The sequence below is a fragment of the Mytilus californianus genome, unplaced genomic scaffold (genome assembly GCF_021869535.1).
Source record: "Mytilus californianus isolate M0D057914Y unplaced genomic scaffold, xbMytCali1.0.p SCAF_10, whole genome shotgun sequence".
Taxonomy (NCBI): domain Eukaryota; kingdom Metazoa; phylum Mollusca; class Bivalvia; order Mytilida; family Mytilidae; genus Mytilus; species Mytilus californianus.
In genome coordinates, this window is record NW_026262582.1 from 65010160 (window position 1) to 65027678 (window position 17519).

The 17519-nt window shown below is 32.2% G+C and overlaps 1 protein-coding gene across 2 annotated transcripts in view; it reads right to left on the reverse strand.

Moving 5' to 3' along the window:
• Nucleotides 1-16586, reverse strand: part of LOC127718961 (uncharacterized) — a 43964-nt gene extending 27378 nt beyond the window's left edge. For both annotated transcript variants that reach the window (XM_052225030.1, XM_052225029.1), the window contains exons 1-2: nucleotides 16166-16586; nucleotides 14687-14855 (exon numbers count right to left, since the gene is read on the reverse strand). In XM_052225030.1, the coding sequence (XP_052080990.1) occupies nucleotides 14687-14855; nucleotides 16166-16315 (319 nt within the window). In that variant the 5' untranslated portion in view covers nucleotides 16316-16586. The remainder of the gene's footprint in view (nucleotides 1-14686; nucleotides 14856-16165) is intronic.
• Between the last annotated feature and the right edge of the window lie 933 nt (nucleotides 16587-17519).

Here is a 17519-nt window from a genome sequence, read left to right on the forward strand (position 1 = left end):
CATTTCCTTTTTGAGTGTCATAATTATTCATTTGCCAAAAAACGTAAACACTAGAAAATAATATGTTCCATAAAAATATCTATTCACTATTTGGCCTAAAGTGAGTTTCTCTTTATCTCAGATTTGGAACAGCATTGAAACACATATCCTGATTACATTTTTAACCATGTGAATAGCAGTCATTTCTTTTTTTCATTTGACAGGGAGATTCATATAAGAACAATATTTTTCTGAATCTCTTTGTGTATAACTGCAGTCATATTTTGTGTTTCATGTATTTCAAATAAAATTTGTTTTAACTAAAAGCTATATAACACGAAATATGATAACACAAAATAATTGTGATGACATTTGTGTAATTAATTTAACCTGCAATCGAAAATATGATCGTATTGCGTTTCCGCTAATTTTTCAAAATTCCAATACTACGTTTCCGGAAACTTAAAGGATAATAATACCATCGAAGGAAAATGATATGGCCGCTGTGTATTCCGATTTTTTTTTTACCTGCAACAAACAGCACATCAACATGTTGAATAGCACATTTAGCTACACGCTATGTTAAAAGTAAAATCACAAAAATACTGAACTCCGAGGAAAATTCAAAACGGAAAGTCCATAATCCTTAAACGTTTGTTCTTACATTGACTATTTTCATTTCAGAAAATTGAGATTAGTTAGTTTAGGGTCAGTTTAAAAAGGACGATGTATGATAAGTGCAGTATTTGGCCCCTTTGTATGCAAAAAAAATCAATAACAATATCTGGGGCAAAAATGACCATAAAACCTTATTGAAGTTTTGTATTTTGTTGAAATAAACTTATTTTTCAAGGTTATGCAGGATATCGATTATAAATGATACTATGAATACACCATAAACGGGTGTCTATACGGAAAATCGGACTTTTCCGACTCTACTTTGAATGATTTAAATATGAGCGCAAGTGAGAACATGTAAGATATTTTACATATGGCATGTATGATATAGTTTTGACATTATATACAAATTTCATAGATGTTCTCAACTGCGCTCATAGCAAAATCTTTAAAAAATATCATGTACAGTCGTTGATTTTTGCGTGCGGTTTATTTCAGTCTGACAACTTCCGGTTTCAGTTGTCAGGGAAGCTGGATATCATCAGAGTCAACAAACTTAATGCTGCTGTAATAATATATGATTATAGAATGGTAAATGTGATACTTATTCATGCAAAAACAGAGATATATCATAAATCTCATGTGGGATAGTGCACGGGTTCCTTAAATAGTTCCAAGAAGAAACAAAAGAAATCATAAAATAAATTCACGAAAAAGAGCAGACGTCATATGTTACTGTTAGCTCTCTATTTCAAAGCTTATATTATGATAGAGTGATAAATGTGATATTTGTTTGTTTGAAAAAAAAACTGATATATATATATTATAAACATTACGTGAGATAATGTATAGGTTCCATAAATACTTCCAAACCAAAGAAGTCTAAATTCACAAAAACACGGGGTCACCGCCGTTCATGCTCAGAGCAGACGTCATACTTGTAATTCTCTATTTGAAAGCAAAAATATATTTCCCTTTCAGATCAATTATTTTCCGAATATAGATGTGGTTAATGCAATTGGACATCCAGATGGTCAATCATTGGGTTTAAAAAAAAAACAATTTGTATTTTTGTACGGAAGTCTAAAAATGATTATCTCCCCTCGCGATCAGTATAAAAGTAATTTTTATAAAATTCTTCTTTCAAGTATTTGTTAAAGATAAATTAACACAACCATAAATCATTTCATAGGGTATTATTAAATATATATCAGAAGATAAAAAGAAAAAAATACAAATTTAATAAAATGTTGCAATAACAAATAACAAATTATGTTAATATTATAAACCTATTGACTTGGAAGAAGGTAGATGTATGACTATATATACCCATTAAAAATTCTTAGTTCGCCTAATTTGGAGCATTGTATTGTTGGGAAAAAATTCCAGAAGAACAAATAATTGTCAAAACTGTGCTTGAATTCTTGAAATGACAATATCTCAATGTAAAATGTGCTATAATTTCTTAGTCATTCATGAATAAAATGCACATGATGCAACATACACACGGGGGGGGTCTCTTCCTATATGAAGGTCTATACATATGTGCCGCTGGAATGGGTCCCTTTTTTGATACGTCAAATATATCAATGAGGTGCAATTTTACCGAGGAAATATATCAATAGGTAGTAATTGTGATATATAAATGGGTCAGTTTGTTGTGCAACGATTTTCACTGATTTTCTCAAAGTTTAACTCATTGTCATTAAAATTTCCACATCTGCTGAAACTTATTGACACAAGTTTTGTTATTGATAGATATATGAATGGGTTATGATTTCGCTGTGAAATATATGTATAGGTAGGGATTTCACAATTATTCAATATATGAATGGGGGGTGTTTTTTAAATCTCAGCTGCACAACTGTACCCAAAATCCCATGTTGAGACCCCCCCCCCCCCCCCCGTGAACATACATAGAAAAATGCTAGGTTAACTGAATCTAATAAATAACATTGAAAAAATAAATCATCAAAGATCATTCAGGTTGACAAATTGTTCCCAGAATGTTGCAAATAAAAATACTTACCAATGTTTTTCAAATCAAAACGGTTGGGAGTTGGCCTCCCAATTAAAATTTTGAAGAGACTAAAAACCAAAAATTCGATAGTTGGGTGAAAATGAATTAGTTAAACGTGTGGGTTTTAGATATGTTAAAAAGCAAGTTTCCTTTTATTTAGGTTCACTTCCTTTCATTGGTTTCCTTAACCCTGTTTGAAATATTCAAGATTATTTTAATAAATAAATCCCTTGCTGTTTTTGATTTTCATAAATATTTAATTTATTTTGTAGATTGTCTCCAAAAAGTTTTGAATGTGAATTTATATGCCATGTACAACAAATAAGCCATGAAATGAATTAAAGATGAATTGTAACCGTAAGTATTTGCTATTCCAAATTTTTGTTCAGTTTGATACTATATCCAAATACAAATTAGTTTAACATGTGTGGTTCTTAGATATGAAAAAAACAAGTTTCTTTTATTTAGGTTCACTTTCTTTCATTGGTTTCCTTCACCATGTAGGTAATATTCAAATGTTAAAGTCATTCAAGATTATTTCAATAAATAAATCCCTTGCTGCACTTGATTTTCATCAATATTTTATTTAATTTATTTTGTAGATTGCCTCCAAAAAGTTTTGAATATGTATTAATATGCCATGTACAACAAATAAGCCATGGAATGAACTAAGAAATGAATTAAAGATGAATTGTAACAGTAAGTATTTGCTAATTTTTGATGAGTTTAAGACTATACTAAAACTTGCAAAAGTACATGTTACACATCATAGCAATCTAAAGCACCTATTATGTATACATTATGTGGACAGAGGCAGTGGGGTCATCGTTTGATGGTGTTGAGTCTGTTGTTGAAGATTTCAAACAGGATATCTTAGTCAGACCTTTATTGAAGTGATAAGAAACTTTAACCTTTTTAATAATAAAAAAACCCAGCTAGTACAACAAAATGTATATAAAGCAAAAGTTAGAAAATATTTGTTCCAGTGGCTGCACTGCACATGATGTAGCAGGTGATAACTTAAAACCATTGTTACAGCATAGGTAACACGGGAAAAGTTGCTACATATTGTTTTTCTTTATTCCTTCACTACATTGCGGTACAACACAAATTTCACACTTTTTACTACTAGATCCGGTGATGTAAAGTTGATTTTTTCTTCTTAACATTCACAATGCATCATTTTTTTCTTTTTATGACCTCGCAATATTAAAATAAAGGTCTGACTAAGATATCCTGTTTGAAATCTTCAACAACAGACTCAACACCATCAAACGATGACCCCACTGCCTCTGTCCACATAATGTATACATAATAGGTGCTTTAGATTGCTATGATGTGTAACATGTACTTTTGCAAGTTTTAGTATAGTCTTAAACTCATCAAGAAGCCACTGGAACAGCAATTCCCCGATGGGCATTCGATGTATGATGTATAATTTACGACTTCGGAGAGAGAGTATAGTGTTTTAAAGTGCATGGTACATTTTTTCTGTTGTTTGGGTTTTTTTTTTGTTTTTTATTTGTTTTTTCCATATTTTTTAAAGATAGTTAATATGTAATATTTTAAAATGCTTGAAATATTGGTGCAAACTATCTGATTGTCTGACATTATTAAAGAAACTTTTCTTGCAAAGTTGTTGCAAAAAGTCATTCCTTAAATAATAAAAGAAAAGGTTCCTGCAACTTTCTAGCAAACAAATTCTTTCTTGCAACATTGCAGCAAACTTGCTGCAATTTTCTTGCAAACAAATTTTGTTGCAGTAACATTGCGAGAATGTTGCAGGTAGCTGCGACAACCTGCAACTTTCTTGCAAACACTTCTTGCAAGCAAATTTGTTTGCTGCAATATTGCCGCTATATTGTTGCAATATTGCAGCAAACTTTTCATTTCTGTAAGGGGGGATTGCAACCCCTCTTGACCCCCCTCCAACCCCACCCCTTTTAAAATATAGGAGTCCTGTAACCTAATACATGTACCCTGTCCAGGACTTTGCAGAAAATTGGTGCCAAGAGAAATCACCTCAAAAATAAGAGCTGACCTGGCAGTAAAAAATAAGGGGGGGTGGGGGTGGCTCAGAACCCTCTCCCCACCCCTGAGTGCCTATGCTAAAGAAGTAAACTTTACAAAAGTGTACATCTTTAAAGTACAAAGAAGCCACTGTTTACACTTCATGCTTCATCAAAATATTCACATTCCTAATAAGCATGTTATATTTGCTACTGAAAATAAAACACCATGCACAAGTTCATCAGCATCATTGTTATTAAATATTAAACATGCTGTATTCATAATAAAAAATTTGAAAATATATATCCTGTAAATAAACGCAAATTGTTAGAAATTTTTTCTTATATAGAGACCAAAACCGCTTATTTATATAAATTACATAGATAGTAAGTAACATCATGTACTTTCTTATGTCAATTACAACATTTATTTATTTCTTAGTTCATTACTTTTGCACTCTTACATTTTCCCTACCCCTGTTGTAAAATTTTTGTTTTTCAAAACTGTTTCATAATTTTTCTTGTGTTATTTGTAAAAAAATAATATTTTTTTTTCCTTTTCAGATTTCTCCATAGATACATTGTACCATAAATGTGAATTTTGATTTAACATGTATGAAGAACACCTATGCCTGATGTTGAATAGTAGTTAAACAAATGCGTACCTTACAGTAAGTATTTGTTAATTGTTTTTAACAAGAAAATTCAAAATGAATATTTTTCCAATAATAAATATGTCTAAAGTAGTAAAAAGAATGGTGTTTTATATTGACAGTTTTGTATAAAACAACAAATAAATGAAATTGGTTTCAAATGAATATATCCTTTTAATGCTTGCTCGGATTATTAGATAATTAAACACTATATTTCTCTTCTAATTTTTAAACAAGAACGCGGACGACAACGTGACACCAATATACGACCGCCACAATTTTTTGCGGTCTTATATTGGTATGTTGTCGTCGTCGTCCGAAGACACATTCTTTCCGGACAATAACTTTAGTTTAAGTAAATGGATCTCTATGAAATTTAAATACAAGGTTTGAAACCACAAGAGGAAAGTTGGGGTTGATTTTGGGGGTTATGGTCCCAACAGATTAGGAATTAAGGGTCTAAAAAGGGGTCCAAAAAAGCATTTTTCTAGTTTCCAGACAATAACTTGTGTGTAAGTGTATGGATCTTACTGAAATTGTACCACAATGTTCCATACCAAGAAAGGAAGGTTGGGATTGATTTTGGGGATTATGGCCCAAACTGTTTAGGAATTAGGGGCCAAAAACAATACTTTTCTAATACTTTGTATAAATTGATAATTTCTTGACCAATTTCAATGGCGTTTTAATCTTAAATTCTTGGGGTTCTTTAATATGCTGAATCTAACCATATATTAAGTTTTTGGATTTTGGACCCCGTTTTTAAATTGGTCCACATTGAGGTCCAAAATTAAACTTTTGTTTGATTTCATCAAAAATTGAAATATTTGGGTTCTTTGATATGCCGCATCTAACCGTGTATTTAGATTTTTAATTTTTGTTCCTGTTTTCAAATTGGACTACATTAAGGTCCAAAAGGTCCAATATGTTTTCAAATTGGACTACATTAAGGTCCAAAAGGTCCAATATAAAACTTAATTGATTTTAACAAAAATTGAATTCTTGAGTGTTTTGATATGCTGAATCTAAACATGTATTTAGATTTTTGATTATGGGCCCAGTTTTCAAATTGGTCTAAATCAGGGTCCAAAATTAAACTTTGTTTGATTTCAACAAAAATTGAATATATGGGGTACTTTGATATGCTGAATCTAAACGTGTATTAAGTTTTTGAATTTTTGGGCCCCGTTTTTAAATTAGTCCACATTGAGGTCCAAAGAGTCCAAAATTAAACTTTGTTTGATTTCATTGAAAATTGAATTATTTGGGTTCTTTGATATGCCGCATCTAACCGTGTATTTAGATTTTTAATTTTTGTTCCTGTTTTCAAATTGGACTACATTAAGGTCCAAAAGGTCCAATATACAACTTAGTTTGATTTTAACAAAAATTGAATTCTTGAGTTTCTTGATATGCTGAATCTTAAATGTATTTAGATTTTTGATTATGGGCCCAGTTTTCAAGTTGGTCTAAATCAGGGTCCAAAATTAAATTTTGTTTGATTTCAACAAAAATTGCATATATGGGGATCTTTGATGTGCTGAATCTAACGGTGTATTACATTTTTGGATTTTGGGCCCTGTTTTTAAATTGGTCCACATTGAGGTCCAAAGGGTCCAAAATTAAACTTTGTTTGATTTCATCAAAAATTAAATTATTATTGGGGTTCTTCGATATGCTGCATCTAACCGTATATTTAGATTTTTAATTTTTGTTCCTGTTTTCAAATTGGACTACATTAAGGTCCAAAAGGTCCAATATAAAACTTAGTTTGATTTTAACAAAAATTGAATCTTTGAGTTTTTTGATATGCTGAATCTAAACATGTATTTAGATTTTTGATTATGGGCCCAGTTTTCAAGTTGGTCTAAATCAGGGTCCAAAATTAAACTTTGTTTGATTTCAACAAAAATTGCATATATGGGGATCTTTGATGTGCTGAATCTAACGGTGTATTACGTTTTTGAATTTTGCGACCTGTTTTTAAATTGGTCCACATTGAGTTCCAAAGGGTCCAAAATTAAACTTTGTTTGATTTCATCAAAAATTGAATTCTTGTTTTTTTTGATATGCTGAATCTAACCATGTATTTAGATTTGGGATATTGGACCATAATAGGTAAATGTCCAATTTAAAATTTTTAAGTTCTTAGACCACATTCATTCTGTGTCAGAAACCTATGCTGTGTCAAATATTTAATCACAATCCAAATTCAGAGTTGCATCAAGCTTGAATGTTGTTTTCATACTTGCCCCAATTGTTCAGGGTTCGACCTCTGCGGTTGTGTCAAGCTGCGCCCTGCGGGCCATTTTATTCTATTTTATCAACTACATATATACAGTTAGGATACAAATCTACAACTCCATTTTTAGCTCACAGGGGCCCCAAGGGCCCCATGTGAGCTTATGCCATCACTTGGCGTCCATCGTCTGTCGTCGTCATCTGTCATGGTTTGTCATCGTCTGTCGTCATGAACTATTTAAAAAATCTTCTCCTCTGAAACTACTGGGCCAAATACCTTCAAACTTTAACTAAATGTTCCTTAGAGTATCTAGTTTATAAATTGTATCCGAAGTTTTGATTGATCTACAAACATGGCCGCCATGGCTAAAAATAGAACATAGGGGTCAAATGCAGTTTTTGGCTTATATCTCAAAAACTAAAGCTTATAGAGCAAATCTGACATGGGGTAAAATTGTTTAATTAGTCAAGATCTATCGGCCCTGAAATTATCAGACGAATCGAACAACCCATTGTTGGGTTGCTGCCACCGAATTGGTAGTTTTAACAAAATTTTGCAGTTTTTTGTTATTATTTTGAATATTATTATAGATATATATAAACTGTAAGCAGCAATAATGTTCAGCAAAGTAAGATCTACAAAAAAGTTAATATGACCAAAATTGTCAATTGACCCCTTAATGAGTTATTGCCCTTTAAAGACAATTTTACACAATTTGTTCATCAAGTTTGCTTACATTTAAAAATCTTCTCCTCTGAAATACAGGTGAGCGATTCAGGCTCTTGAGAGCCTCTTGTTTGTTATTGGTGTTTTTTTGTACACTTTTTAGGCATTTAAAAAAAAATATATATATATATAATATGTAAGAAAATAAATATAAGATAATAACGGTTTCAATTCATCACTTTTACTAGCACTTTCACTGCTTTAACAGATCTTCAGGTAATGAAATATATACATATATTCTTTTTGTCCATTAATTATGTCCATAATGCTCACAGTGTTTCATTTTATTTTTTTTCTATTCCAGTATTTTTACAAGATGACAAAGTCTGTGAATTGCTGTCTTTGTAAGAAAAGATGCCAGCTTAATAACAGAAGACGCTGCTTCAGTGGTGTATTAAAGACACTCCTAACAGATGAATTGCAGAGATGTATCCAGGAAACAGACAGGTTATGTGCATCTTGCACAGCAAAACTTTATAAACAAGTAAAAACTTGCAATAAAACAATAAGATCTCGCTCAATTGAGACAAACAATTCAAGGGGAAAAAATGTGGCAGATATTCCTGGAGCATGTGCAGCTAATGTTTTTACATCACCAAAGTCAATTAGGCTAGATATAAAATCCGCACCAAAAACACACAGGTACTGCATTGTATGTAAGAAGGAAGGAAACAAGCGGCATTGTCTGGTAACAATAACATCTGAAGCCAGAACTCAATCATTTATTGAAAAAGGAATTTTCATTAACCAAAAAAGTCGATGTTGCAAAACACATATGGAAAGTAGATTTTTTAAGATGAAAGCATTAGATGTTTTACAGTCATCAAAACAGCATGAATATTTTTCTCGTACTGACATAACAGGTCTCTTAAATGATTTAAGAACAATAATGAAAATGACATCTTCACGTTTAAACTTTGATATACCTGCACTCATGACTGAAGAAAATTATAATGACTTGACAGGACTGAGTAAGGATCAGTTTAGTGACTTACTTGGATACATGTCCACTGTAAGGAGTTCTGGAGTAAGGTCAGTAAGGACTTGCCTTGGAGTATTTCTTACCAAGCTCCGTGTTGGTTTGTCAAACAAAATTCTTGGAACAGTCTTTGGGTTGAAAACATCTCAGGTACAGAGAATTATCCATGCAGCAAGAAGAACTTTAATGGAAACCTTTGTTCCACATACACTAGGTTTTCAGCATATAAGTCATGGAGATTTTGTAACAAACCATACAACACCAGTAGCAAAGCAATTGTTCACTACAGATCCAAGACAAGCAGTAATCGTCCTGGACGGCACATACATTTTCATTCAAAAAAGTAGTGATTATCATTTCCAGAGAATGTCTTACAGCATGCACAAACACCGCCCATTGGTCAAACCTATGATAATTGTAGGAACTGACGGCTATATCCTGTCGATCTTAGGGCCTTACTTTGCAGACGGTCACAATAACGATGCATCAATAACAAAACATGCCATAACAAACAACTTGGAGAACATAACAGCATGGTTGCAGGATGATGATATTTGCATTGTAGATAGGGGTTTCAGGGATGCAGTTCAGTACTTGGAAGATCAGGGATATATGGTTAAGATGCCTGTTTGTTTGGTAAAAGGGAAAAAACAGTTAACAACGAACGAAGCTAATCTGACTCGCTTAGTAACTAAATGTCGCTGGGTTGTAGAAAGCACAAATGCCAGATTGAAACAGTTTCATTTTTTTGAAAAGGTGGTTCCAAATACCATGATTTCCAGTATTGGTGATTTAGTAAAGATTACTGGTGGTATACTAAATAAGTACAAACGACCTCTTGTCTGTAACCCTGAAAATGAAGAAGTAGCTAAGAAGATGCTTGACCGCTCTGTCTTAGAAAACAGTCTACAAACTTATGTAGAACAGAACAACTTGATTAGACGGAGAACTGTATACTTACCAATTAATGCTTCTGGCACAGTACTTGAAAATTTTCCAAAACTGACAGAGGAAATATTAAGGGATATCACTTTAGGTATCTACCAACTTAAACAGGCACCAGGATACACAAGGGAACATCTCTCTGAATCTGGAAATTATGAACTATTACTTTGCAAAGAATCTGAAACTCTTCTGCAAGTCAAAATTCAATCAAGACATTCCAAATCTACCATCCATACATTATGGATTGACTACAATGCTGGGTTAAGTGTGGAAAAGCCTGTTAATGGATGGTACTGCACGTGCAAAGTTGGGGCTAGGATGGTGGGCTGCTGTGCAGATGTGGCAAGTGTGCTGTGGTATTTGGGACTAGAGAGGCACATGAAAAGTCTCAAGCCATCACGTTTATCGGGAAATACCTCCATTTCATATGCACATACGGGTACACTGTCAGATAATCCCTCATCATCAGCTGGCATTGAAGAGTAGACAATAGTTTCCTTATCAGTATAACCTAATTAACATTAATTAGTAAATAGATGAAATTAATTTGTATTCATATATTTAATTGCTTGAAGTTCATTAATTATCTGATAATTAATATCTGTTTCCATATATTTACAATTCAAAGGACATCATAAAATCAAAGTATTTGCCTGTAAATTGTGAAATCTATATATAGCTAGTTACTTTTACAGATGATGAACAATTTGAGCTTGAATAATTAAATAGTAAATGCTATTTCTTATAAAATCCATTTGTAACAGGAAATCTAAAAACTAAATATCGGTAGCTTGACATTTAAATCATAAGAGCTTTAATATGGTTCAAAATATGGAACTCAATCACAAAAGACCTTTGATTTTTTTAATCTAATAACTGCATTAATGGCCTAGTCTATGAATCCATAAATCTTCCACAGACAAATTTTTTCACAATGATCTTTGGAATTTGCACACATTTAGACATTTTTCTAGTCCTTACGTGAATACAAATAATTTAATTGTCTGAAATTAATTAAGGAGAATAATGACATTCAAAACAAAGTCTTTGTCACAAAAGATTATGTTTGATTTTGCTTGTTGACCATAGTCATTTTCTGAAAATTATCATATTGCAGTTAATAATTTTGTCTGTGTATATTTGTATGTGTGTGTGAATGATGTTCATTTACTTTGGAGATGGACTATTTTTTCATGCTTTAATATGATTCAGTTGATCTTGTTAATTTTTAAATTCCGCAATCAAATATTATACAAATAATCGATTTAAAATACTCATGATACATGGAGGAAATTCTATTTGAAAGAGGGAAAGAGCAAAAGAGAGACAGTAAGAGAAAGAGCAAGAGAGAAAGAGAGAGAGAAAATGTGTGTGTGTGTGTGTGCAAGTTACTGCCACTTATGATGCACTTATTTTATTAAACACACCTTGTTTCAATGATAGTATATGGAAAACAGAGATATTTACAGAGAAAGAGAGAGAGAAGTAATGTGTGTGTGTGTGTGTGTGTAAGTTCATATCCCTGTTACTTATAATGTACTTATTTTATTAAATACAATGTATTTCAATGAAAGTATGGTACTTAATAGGGAGACAGACAGACAGACAGAGATGTATTTCCCTGTTACTTATAATGTTTTTATTTTATTGCATTTCAATGATAGTGAGGGAAATTAAAATGATATTTGTTTTTAAAGGTTTGGTTGTTTTCTTTAGTACCAAATGAAATCTGGTAAACAAAGTTCATAGGTCAACACAAAAACACCCTCTTCTAAAAAAATTGTGTAATGAAACAGAGGTAAACTAGTACATTTTTAAATCAACAGAGTGTTGTCACCTGGATACACAGAAAATGTGACACTTTATTTATTTAATATATAGAATTTGTATAAACAAAATGATTCTTTTGTCCATTCGACAGAAAAAAAAAACTATTTACTAAAGAAAGGTTTGCAGCTTCTAATTGTAAGTTTAATTTAAAAAAAAAAAAAAAATAACACCCCCGAATTTTCCAAAAATACTGCAACCACGATTACCCAACCCATCTGAAAAAACTTGACATACAAAGAAAGGCAATGCTGAAATTATGCATATTTAGTCTTAGATGCATGATTTTTTTTATTAGTTGTTAGTGGCTTTGAACTAGCTGTCAGTAACTGCGAGTACTCTCAGATCTGTACTTAGTGTCTTTTTGTTGTTTGGGTGTACAAGTACCCGGCCACGTCCACTTGTATTTGTAGTTTTTGTATTTTTATCCATCTGATGAGTTAAGCCTCTTTCAACTGATTTTGATAGTTTGTTCTTATGTTGCACTGTTACACTACTGTCCCAGGTTTGGGGGAGGGTTGGGATCCCGTTTTATAACATGTTTAACCCCGCCACATTCTGTATGTATGTGCCTGTCCCAAGTCAGGAGCCTGTTATTCAGTGGTTGTCGTTTGTTTATGTGTTACATATTTGTTTTTCGTTCATTTTTTGTACATAAATTAGGCCGTTAGTTTTCTCGTTTGAATTGTTTTACATTGTCATTTCGTGGCCATTTATAGGTGACTGTGCGGTATGGGCTTTGCTCATTGTTGAAGGTCGTACGGTGACCTATAGTTGTTACTTTCTGTGTCATTTGGTCTCTTGTGGAGAGTTGTCTCATTGGCAATCATACCACATCTTCTTTTTTATATATACAATACATCTTCCTTTGCAACCATGCACTTAATGTAAAACCTGTAGTGACTGTTAAAAAAAATACTATACTAGTATGCTGATGAAATCCTTAGATACACACATTGTTATGCAGCTACATTTAGAAAGTTACTGCAGCTTATATATATGAAAAAATCATGGATATGTCGAAATCAATCATATATTTTCTACAAAAATGTAACAATACAAAAACTTGTTGCTATGCAAAATTGAAATTGCTTGGTAGTTTTAGGTGACAGTACGAATCTGAAACTGATGCATAGGCAAATATAGCTTGCATGAAGAAATAGTTTGTTGTTGTCATGCCATGAAAATTGTATATGCAAATACATAATTAATTGCTTGAAATAGTATGGTTGCTATGTAAAATATATGTTGCTAGGTAGTTTCTGAGCAAAATACCAATCTGAAACTGATGCATGGAACAAACTAGCTTGTTTGTATTAATAATATGTTGTTGTCAAACACCCAATGTAACTTATATATGCAATTACATACACTAAATGCCTGAAATAGTATGGTTGCTATGGAAAATACACGTTGCTAGGTAGTTTTTATGGAAAATACTAATCTAAAACTAATGCATTAGAAAATCTAGCCAGTAGATATGAATTATTTATTTGTGGTTTGTGATTTTCGTTGTATGTGCAAATACATACTTTAAATGCCTAAAATAGTATGGTTGCTATGCAAAATCCACGTTGCTAGGTAGTTTCTAAGCAAAATTCAAGTCTTAAACTGATGCATGGAACAAAGTAGCTTGTTTGTATTAATACTATAGTGTTGTCATACACTGAATGTTACTTGTTTGTGCAAATACATACATTAAATGCCTGCAATAGTATGGTTGCTAAGCAAAATATCTGAGTTATGTAGTTGCTAGGCATAAGACATTTATTTTTTTGTTGAAGGAAACAAAAAAAACTTGTACAGATAAACAATATAATATGATTTAACATAATAAACCATCAAAAATCATTGAAAAGTGATTTTTTTAACGAAAAGCAGACTGCAAGTTTGATTTTAGAAATCGGTTGCTAGCAACCAAAGAGTCACAGGAACGAATAAAAATTGTTATTTTTTGTAGTACCTGCCAGAGGGCTATTGATGGTATGAATATGAACTGGTTCCGAGAGGGGGCCAAAAATGACCCTTATCATACATTGTCCTTTCTCTAACCTTGGTATAAATGCAGAGTATCTTTTTATCTGCCTATACTATTTTATCAATCTTTGTCATAGAAGCCAATTATGGTTGAAATTTGACATCTAACTGTAAATCAAATTTTTGTGGGTAAAATTGTAGAATTTGTATCCGTGAGGATTTGTAAATAAAATATTTGAAAAATACTGAAAATGTTCTGAATACATTCCTAACAAAGTCTTGAAATTCAAACAATGATTTCTGAAATTTCAAAAAATATCTGTTGGTCTTTTTAAAATTACGTTTAACATACATTTAGGAAGTTGCATTGACATATCTGTCTACCTTCAAGATTTTTGAGGAAAATTATATTTCAATAGTCCCAAAGAGACCAATCTTTGACCCAAAAGCTTCGATATCAAAGATATGTGCGTCAGAAAGAAAATTAGTGTTTCAGAAGGATTAGATATTATATTCTATGGGGAAAATAACCAAGATTTTTTAAAGCTAGTAAAATCTGTAAAGTTGGACACTTATAAAAACAATATTTAGAAAAGTTACTTATATAAGTAATATTTAAAATAGCTTCGTTTTCAACATAACTTGTATGGGTAATTTTAAAAGTTACTTGATTAAGTAATGTCCCTGACTGTATATCATTAATGCATTTACCTTTTCCTGCCCAGCTATGTAGATCACATTGGATTTTGTTTTCCTCTCTGTTACTCAGCCTGAGGTTGCTAATAAGATGTCTCATCGACTGGAATGAATCTCTATATCTTATAGAAGTCCATTCTGTAAAATCCCAATGTGTCCAGGGATTCTGTACATCTGATCGTATCTATAAAATTACCTTCACATTTATAAATAAAATAAAATATAAACTGACATAATTGTTCAAAAAGGTAAGCTGTGAAATAGTGTACAAACCTACAATACATTTATATTTTTTCGAACATTCAAATTTGTAACTTGTCGATATATATCCACAAAATGCAGCTCACCATAATTAAGTATGACTAATACAAGCGTTCTAATTATGAAAATATTTATGTATAAATAATAACTGCAATCATTGTTAATCATAATAAGTCGAAAATTTCAATACGAGTTGCTAAGCCTTTAGTTTTCCATGTTGTGTTTTGTTGTTCGGTTGTTTGTCTGTCTGTCTGTCTGTCTGTCTGTCTGTTTCTTTTTTTTCTTATTTAGCCATGGCGTTGTCAGATTATGTTGTCTCTTGCTATCTTTCACATCTCTTTTATGCCACAGTTGATCAGGTAGGTATAAAACCATAACAAACAACTAAAGAATGAACAGATTGAATTTAAAGTTCTAGTGAAAATATTAGAAAGATATCAGGAGTAAACATGTTAAAATAAGATTTGGATATCAACCTTACCTTGTACTAGACCAAAACGATGAGGCAGACATTACTCTACTACCTAATTCACAAGATACAAACATAAGGTAACAGGTCAAAAGGAATACTCTAATTCTTACTCTAAGTCTACCAGCCTATGCTCTGACTCGTAAATTCCACTTTCGAAGCGAATACCAATTTTAAGTCTTTTGTTTTGCCAGGGATTCAATCCACGATCTCCATAATTTAAGGCAAGTACGCTACCACAAGACTCACGAGTCAATTGAAGTTTGGGGACGTGCAGTAATGGAATAATACTACCGAAGTAAGAAAGGATATTTTAATCTTATATCAAATACAAGGACCTTCTTTACAAAATGTGAGCTGGTCTTTCACTCACATTTGGCCAAAAATAGAAATATGTACAAACCATTTGGCAAAGATAATGCCTTCCAATGTTAAAATGAGTGTGAAGCTAGATGGGAGAATTCTTTTGATTTTAATAGGATAATTCAGAACTTTTATTATTCAAAATAGACATAAAACTACACGTTCGAAGGGCAGCGATTTTGACTTGATGAAACACAATTATTCTAAAAACTGTTTGTTTCAATAACGAAAATTCAATTGAATAATTTATACTTGCTTCTATAAAAATTGAACAATTTCCAATTTGATCTCCGGCATTGTTCAAAATACAATTGACAGACACGTATGTGCACAAAATGTGTATAGGAATTAGAAAATATGTACAATTACAAATCGAAAGAGGAACGGTATATTAAAATTACCTTTCTAGCATCAGACTCTACAACTGCTGGAAATTTGCCAATGTTAACAATGATTCCAAGTAGGGCAGATGAATCACACGAGTTATCAAATGCTGTGAAATGTGCCATATGAGTCTGAAGGAATAATCGGGATAAATCCACAGGACTCATGACTCTATAATCATAAAGAGCCCTATCACTTCCATATTTAGTTTTGTTTTTATTAATTGCTTCATAATTCAGTTCTGTGTTGGTCAGATCAAATATCTTTAGATGACTTCCATAAGTTTGCTTATGAATTTTGTTCCGACTTATTAGAGAAAAAAACAGCCTCGTAACAACGGGAACAACATATTTCCTCAGTACTGGAGATATGATTGTATGAAGACAGATACCCACTATTAACCATCTTGTTTTCCTGTCATCTATTTCGTCTGGTAGATCTATAAATAATCATGCTGAGACATACACTTTTAGCCGTATAAAGTAGGGCTCAATATTTCTGTAATACTCGTATTCAAATGCGTAAATATGTGCCTGCTATCTAAATTTGAACTTGTCTTAAACATTCTATGATGAATTATCATTTAAAATTGGCATTCAGATCATCAAAAGTAACGAGTTTTTTTTATCCACCTTGAACAAGAAGAACCATGATTATATTCATTGATACATTGTTAGATAGTGTTCTCCATCTTTGTAAAGTATTTTCAATATTTGCCCAGCAGGTAAGGAGGAAATGTGCTAAGAAGGCACATGATCATACAAACAGAAAATAATTGACGGATGGAGAAAGAGGATGATTACTGTTTACGTACCCTAAATTTTGCGTTTAAGGGTAAACCAATTCTAAACAGGGCTTAAGGAGTAGTTGTGGATAAAAAATGGGTCGACAGAGTTTTTGAAAGTTTTTGACCAAGACATTCACTGTATGGCTTTCTCTCTTGAGGCGAATGTTCATCATTGTAGTTAACATTTCCAAATTCATGTGTTTGAAATATAGGGGGTGGAAGGATCTTGTTCATATGCACTGCAGGATTGACTTAGTTGAAGTGCGCGTTTGACCATGGCCTTCATTTTGTGTGTTGACTTTCTGTACGAGTATATTATCTAAATGTTGTGAATATTCTCTGAAATTCGAATACTTAACTCATTCGGTCTCAATTTAGATAGCACGATTGATTACATATGCACAGGGGTGACAGGGTTGAACTTTTGACTTTATAGAAGACACACCTTGTAGTAGTGGTGAACAAATATATTAAATGGAATTTAGATTTTGAAGACCGGAAACGATTTTTTAACTATACACGGGGTGACTTAGTAAAACTAATACTTTGACCATGACCTTTAACGTAGGATAACATATATAGTA